Consider the following 7222-nt stretch of genomic DNA (forward strand, 5'->3'; position numbering starts at 1 on the left):
CTCTTCTGCTCCTGGGAGCTTCCCGGTCAAGAAAAACCCCTCTGTTGTGTGGTGCCGGGCCAGGCAGGGTTGGCAATGCGCTCCCCAGGCTGAGGTCTCTGATGAGCACGAAGAAATTTGGAGAACCTAGAGCATCCTCAGAACTTGGCAGCGGTGTGTCATCTGGGAGGCCAGGTGCCCGTGCGGGGGAAGCGGGTGGGCGGCTGCTCTGGGCCTCTGCCCCAGCAGGAAATGCAGGAGGTGGCCTGTCTGTAACCCAGGTGGGTCCTCAGAAGCCACCTGCGCCGCAGGAAAGCCTCCAGCTCGGTGTCACCATCCCTTTAGTATTAGGCGGGTTTTCCCATCTCCAATGAAGAGCCTACAGAAAAGATGGCCCCGTGAGGTCTCCAAGCCTCTGAGGGGAGAGACCCAGCCCTTCTCCGAAGGTCTCCAGGCCCAGAATTTTCCAGAGAGATGCTTTCCTGAGCCTTTCCAGCCTCAATAGTCAAATCCCCTTGGGGAAAGGGGGAAACTCCTTCCTGTTTGTGTTCCAACTCTTTCCCTGAAGATGCTCATCTCTGCCATTCCCAAAGCAACAGACAGAGAATTATCAGGCTAAGCCAGGACTGTGGATGAGCAATGATGGCAGACACTTCACACCAGGCCAGCCCGGCGACAGTGCTCTCCCAGACTGTGGGAGGAAGGTCCAACTTGTACCAGATCCAGACCCTAATCCCCATATGACCAGAAGCAGAAAAGACAGGACCCTACAGACCTTGGAGGCTCAGAAGACGAGAGTTCAGGAAGAAGGAGTCATGTAGATATGATCCTTCTGCTAATACCGCACGATGCCAGGGAGCACTGGTTACACTGTAGTTCATGTGAATGGCACGTGCTAGCAGGCATGCTCGCGGGGGCACCATGTACACGGTTTTCTCTGTGGATGGGGCCCCCTGGAGTTGTACGACACCCCTGTGAGGAACCACTCCTCCCCCACCATTGGTACACATGGTTGTGCAGGGAAGGCTGACCTTGCCCCGACCCCAGACACAGCCAATAAGCATGCCTGACCCCCACGGCTCCAGTGATGGATTCAGAGGTGGACATGACCCAAGCTGGGCCAATCCAAACCAGTGAACATCAGACCCCGGACTTTTGCTAGAGCCCTTGTTCTAGTTCCTCTGGAGATTTTAAGCTGCTGGGATATAAGCCTAGAGTTCCTGGTGAGCATCTCAGCCTCTCCTGGAGAGCCTCTCAGAACATGAGGCCTGCTCAGAGGAGAGCAGAACCCATGGGAAACACCAAGGCCTAAAGACATTGCTTGAGCACCCACCAAAAGCCAGTGCTACCCGTGAACTTTTCACTTAATGTGAGCCAGTAAATTCCCCCTTGTGACATAAACTGTGTTGAGATGGATTTCTGTCCCTTACAACCAAGGTCACAGAGCCATAATCTTTGCCTCTGAAGAAGCCTCCCTTTTCCCTTCTTCAACCCCAAGTGAGATGTTAGCCTTGGGCACTCTGGGAACCATCACCAGGGGCCGATCAGAGAGGCCAGTGACCTGGGGTCACACTCCTACCTGATGAGCACTCCCACAAGCAGGCTGGCCAGGAGCGGGCCCAGCCAGTAGATCCAGTGGAAGTCCCAGTGATTGGCCACCACGGCAGGTCCAAATGCCCGGGCGGGATTCATGCAGGCTCCAGACACGGCACCCCTGCAAACACCCAGCCACATGGTCACCAGGATCCCAGCCAGACCCCCATTCACGTCAAGTTCATTTCCCCAACTAGGCCACCACCCAGAAGCCCTCTTGAAGCCCTCATATCGTGGGGCTCTAGGGGGATCCCAAAGAAGACACAGGGGAAGAGGCTTATTAGCACCAGGAAGTGAAAGCTTGTCTGTCACCCTCCACACCCTTCTAGAAGAATGGCCAGCAGAGAGTGTTCAGTAATCACAGGCGGAGAAGATGGATCTAGGTTCTTGCAACGTTGAAAACGCAGTCATCAGCTACGTGAATTTTGGAGTCAAGCTGACCTGGATTCAAAACCCAGCCTGGCTATTTCTAAATGTGTGGCCTTTATTGAACCCCTCCGTGTTTCAGTTGAGGTCAAGGACCCACCTCATAGGCTGTCATCAGGAGTGAATGAGATCATGCAGTTAGGACCCGTGACTCACATGTAATTCATGACAAGTGTTTCATCTAGCTAACCCAGTTGAGGCCGTTGTTGTGCCACAAGCTTGGGGCCCAGAGTATCCTACGGGGGGGAGGTGGAGGCTGTTCTCCAGGAGCACCTCTCTACTTCTGGTGTCTGTATCCTTGCCCCATTCCTGCAAGCTGGGTCCTGCAGGTCTCACCAGATCCCACGCCCAGCAGCCACAGTCGAAAGGGCGAGTCAATTGGCTTGCAAATGAACCAATGGCCGCTAGGGGGCAGCAAAGCACCGCTGCAGCTTTACACACATCGCCCCCAGCTCCCCAGACTCCGCCTCCCAACCGAAGGATGCCGGAGGGGTGCGTGGCCGAGCCAGGAAAGACTAGACTCTGTTCCGTGTCCAGGAGGAAGGAAAGAGGTGGACATTAGGAAGGGGCTCCCTTGTCCCCTTTACCGGGAGATTTGAGCTCTTGTCCCACGTCTGTCCCTTAATTTGCCACTGTCCACTGTGTCCTCTCTGAGCTCAGTTTCCTCATATATAGAATGGGAGAAATAATCCCTGACCCAACCTTGTCTCCTTAACCCCTTCCCGAGCCCCCTGAGGGGCTCAGCCTCCATGAGTCGGTGGGTATGGCAGCTCCGTGTGAGTCTGAGGCGAAAGCCTGGCTGCCCACTGGCTGAACAAACAAGCCGACAGAAATGTCTTACTGACGCTACAGAAAATGGAAAACCTCGCATGAGAAGGCAGGTTTCCGACTTCCCTGGAGTGACGTTGGAAGGGTCACCAGAGGCCCACATTCCCTCCCAGCAACAGCTTACTGGAGGTGAAGAGTGGAGCCTCTCAGACACCCCAGTCCCCACCGCTCCCTGTTGTCTGCGAAAGTCCGCCCGCTTCCTCTGTCTGCATCACCTCCGTGGCCCCTGTTAGCAACCAAGTCTGTGACCCTCAGGTAAGCTCTGCAGACCTGACCTCCTCCAGGGCCAAGGCTTGGCCCACCGCTCACCCCGCCAGGATGTCCACGGTGACGGCAAAGCCGATGGAGAACGGAGCCAGAGGGCCCCGCGTCCTCTCGTCGATGGCGCCCATGCATACGGCCAGCGCCAGCAGTGCCGTCAGGATGAGCTCCGCCACCACCGCCCCCGCCACCTGCCCCGGCTCCTGGACTGTCACAAAGGCCGCCCCGGACGCGTTCCAGAACTTCTCTTCAGGACTCACTGCCTGTGGAGAGAAGCGGCTCAGCCTCTCCGTGGGGGCAGGAGCTGAGGGGAGGGGGCCTCGAAGCGCAAGCCCCCAGCCATTAGAGCAGCACGGGTTCTGTCCAGTCCGCTCCAGTTTTTGCTGGGTGGTGCAGTGAGGGCCACTGGACTTCTCTGAGCCTCCTTTTGCTCATCTGTAAAATGGGATCAGTGGCTGCAGGTGTTGTGGGCCCGAAGCTTATGTAACTAGATGACCCTCTTTGAGAAAAGGAATACAAAAATACCTTACTCAACAAACTTTGCAAACACCTACGGCCAGATGAACCCACTGCCAGTCCCCCGTCAGGCCCCTTGGAAGGGGTGAGGGAGCCCTGATGCGGAAGCGCCCTTAGCTTCCCAGGTAACGAGCCTCAGGGGTCATCCCAGCACCTGGAGGGGGAAGACGGCAGAGCAAGCTTCTGGACCCCGGACCTAAATCTGGACTCCACTGCTCACCAGCGCTGCTGAACTCAGACCAACCACACACTTCGCGGTGCCTGTGTTTCCTCCTCCATAAAGCGGGGGCGCTGATAATCAGAGCTCCCAGCTCGGGCACTGAGAACTGACTGCGGCTTCTTGGGACGTCACGGCGAGATTTAAGGAATCAAGATGTGCAAACTGCTTCGCAGGAAGGGTGTGCTCCGTGACCAGAGCTTCTGCCCTGCACTGCTTGCTACCGTGTGGGCCAGGTGTGCAAGAGGCCCGGCCTGAGGGGGGCCTGGGAGCTGCTCTCCACAGAGGATCAGAGCGGGAAGGTCCAGCCCCCATTCTGCACACGGGGGAGCGGGGGTCTCAGAGGCAGACACGGGGAGACCAGGGCAGGGGGGACAGCAAACGGGGACTCGAGACCAAATCTGCAATGGGCCAGTGCTTGGAGCTACGGACCAAAGCCCAGCCAGCTGACAGGCACCCCCTCACCCCCCACCCTACGCCCCCTAACACATGTGCCCACAAGGCCTACATCTTAAAGGGCCCCTGGTTGGATTGAGACTTAACAGCAACAGGGAAGAAAGAAAAAGAAGGGAAGGAGGGAGGAAGGAAGTGAAGGACGGAGGAAAGGGTCCATCCGTGCAGTCACATGTGGAGGTATTAAACTGTGGGGGGGAGGAGGAGCTAGCCGTCCTGGTGGGAGGGAAGTTTCCAGACATAAACTGAATATTATCTCCCGTCACAGGTAGAGGGACTCCGTTTAAAGGCAGGCAACCTGGGGGCGCCTGGGTGGCTCAGTTGGTTAAGCGACTGCCTTCGGCTCAGGTCATGATCCTGGAGTCCTGGGATCGAGTCCCACATCGGGCTCCCTGCTCAGCAGGGAGTCTGCTTCTCCCTCTGACCCTCCCCCCTCTCATGTGCTCTCTCTCTCATTCTCTCTCTCAAATAAATGAATAAAATCTTTAAAAAAAAAAAAAAATACGCTTAAAGGCAGGCAACCTGGAGAACACTCGGAGAAGTTAGTCCGGGAGTTTCTCAAGGAGAGTAACTCTCAGTTTGTAGGTAGGCAGGCAGGCAGGCAGGCAGGAAGGAAGGAAGGAACAAGTAAATGAACTTGTAAATGAATGAATGAATGAGTGAATGAATGAACGAAAACACACTAGAAACATTATCCAAAGCCATTCTAAAGCCAGAAATGGTCTCAGGAAGAGAAACTTCAAGCCCCAAATTCTGCTTCCTGGTCTGTCCAGGGAAGGGCTGTGTCCAGACATGGACAGAACAGGGTATGTTTAGAGAAAACCAAAGGGCCCCTTCTCGGGAGAAAAGGATGCACCCAATCCTGCTGGAGGAAAATCCCACGGGAAAAGAGCTGGGCGCCTCTGACTCCCTGCTCCCCTCCCCACACTTCACCCGCCCAGCCCCCATGGGGATTACCCACCTTGGCCAAAGCGGCCCCGATCAGCCCCCCACACAGCTGGGAGATCCAGTAGGGAAGGAGCATCACCAGGTTGAGGCCTCCGATCAGCGTGGCTGCCAGGGACACCGCAGGGTTGAAGTGTCCACCACTGTCACCCGCAAGAGCAGAAGGAAGCCTTGAGACCAAGGTCTGGGCCGGCCCCCGAGAGAATGTGCCAGCCGGCCCCCAAGCCTGGCCTTGCAGCGCCAGAGTGAGTCCAGGACCTTGCCAGAGTAGAAAACAGGCACCAGATCTCACCCATTTTCCCGGAGGTGCCAGGTGGTGGGGCGAGGGATGTGGGGGAGAGCCGGGGAGGAGACGGCAGCCTCCTTCCTGTCCTACACCCAGACCCCACGGTGCCCAGAGAAAGAACATGGTGGGTGACCATCCCTCAACTCCTTCCAGACTCACTCAGAGCTCCAGCCCTTGAAAGATGCAGCCACCAGTCAGAATGAGACCCCCAAGTCCAGATTAGTAGACAGAGAGAGGTATCCTGGCCTCCCCTTAAAAAGAGCTCCCGAAAGCTGAACTCTGCTTTTCCCCAGGCTGGAGTAAAACCCCCTCCCAATGTCAACTACACAGCGACCGAGCGCTTGGTGCGGGCTAAGCTCTCTCTGTCACGTAATTCCCATACTGCCCGCCTGGGGCTTGCCTCCCGGCTCTGCCACTTACTGACCATGCAACCTTGGACAAGTCACGTGGCCTTTCGAGGTTACACTGGGAAAATGGGGATAATAATAGCAACTACCCCCAGGGGTTGTTGTGAGGATTCACTGAGTTCCTATGTAGAAAGTGCTTAGAACAGTGCCTGGCACTTGGCTAGCATTGAATATGTGTGGGCTTGAGAAAAAAAACTATAAAAAAAAAACCACTTCTCTTTTTCCCCTGTTATTTGGGATTTGGAGAGGGACTTACCCAAAGCCACAGAGCCCATAAGCTGCAGAGGCAGGATTCTAACTCGGGCAGTCTGACTCCCCAGCGCACACTCCTATCTACAGTGCACTTGGAAGCCCGAGTACGTGCCCAGGGTCCCCACCGATAGCCTTGCTCCCCACCCCCCGCTGCCCAGGTTAGCCCAGACTGATGGCTGGGAGCTCGTCTCACCTGATATTCCCCAGTGTGGCGATGATGAGGCCCAGGGCCAGCCCGTGCGCCAAGGCTGGCTGCAGCAGCCCCATGTCCGTCCCGTTCTCGATGACCGACAGGCAGCCGATGAAGATGAAGAGGGCAGAGCCCAGCAGTTCCACCAGACAGGGCTGCAGGAACCGCTCGTACCAGGACCCACGACACCTGCCCCCCATGCTTGGCGCCTTCGCCTTGCCACCGCCAAATTCAGGGTCACACATAGACATAGCTGCCTGTGGTAGGAAAAAGGAAGAGTGGGCACGGGTGGGAGGAGAGCCCAGAAAGAAGCCCCCAGTGCCACAGCCTTGAATCGATTCTCAGCACCCCCTTGCATGGCCAGGAGACAGAGGCAGCAGTGGGCTCACCTCTGCAGACATCAGGGCCAAAGTGACCTGGAGCCTGCTCGTGCCTGAGCTGGCTGGGAAACCCGCACCTGCGCTACTGGACCCTCTTATCTCCAGGACCCGGGCTGCTGATCTGCTTCAGACTCTGGCTCTTTTAAAGGGCTGCAGAGGCTCCCCGAGGGTGCCAAGAAAGCAATAAAGCGGGGGTGGGAGGTGGCCCTGGGGCCCAGCAGAGGAAACATATTTTTTTATCTCAACTGGGCAGGGCAGGGGATGGTCAAGGATTGCTGAGCTTTCTGCCAATGAGCAAAAGTTACAGGCTTAGCCGCATCACCTGGAGAACGCTCCAAGCCTTCCCCAGCAGGGCCCAAAACCCCCAGCCCCCTGCGGTCACCATCAGGGTCCACCAGCATGTGGGTAGGAGGAGGGCTCCAGTGGGTTGGGACCGCGTGCGTGGGGAATAATGGCAAACTCATCTTCAGTGATTTTTTCCACGGATTC

At 56.7% G+C, this 7222-nt stretch overlaps 1 protein-coding gene across 1 annotated transcript; it reads right to left on the bottom strand.

Annotated features, from left to right (window-relative positions):
- Positions 1 to 309: 309 nt before the first annotated feature.
- Positions 310 to 6754, bottom strand: AQP8 (aquaporin 8). Its single transcript, XM_032430690.1, has 6 exons — positions 6743 to 6754; positions 6357 to 6610; positions 5235 to 5361; positions 3136 to 3350; positions 1559 to 1693; positions 310 to 358 (listed from the first exon to the last, which is right to left on the bottom strand). The coding sequence occupies exons 1-6, from the start codon at positions 6752 to 6754 to the stop codon at positions 310 to 312; spliced, it is 792 nt and encodes a 263-aa protein (XP_032286581.1).
- Positions 6755 to 7222: the final 468 nt, after the last annotated feature.

Source organism: Phoca vitulina, unplaced genomic scaffold, assembly GCF_004348235.1.
Source record: "Phoca vitulina isolate PV1807 unplaced genomic scaffold, GSC_HSeal_1.0 scaffold45, whole genome shotgun sequence".
NCBI lineage: Eukaryota > Metazoa > Chordata > Mammalia > Carnivora > Phocidae > Phoca > Phoca vitulina.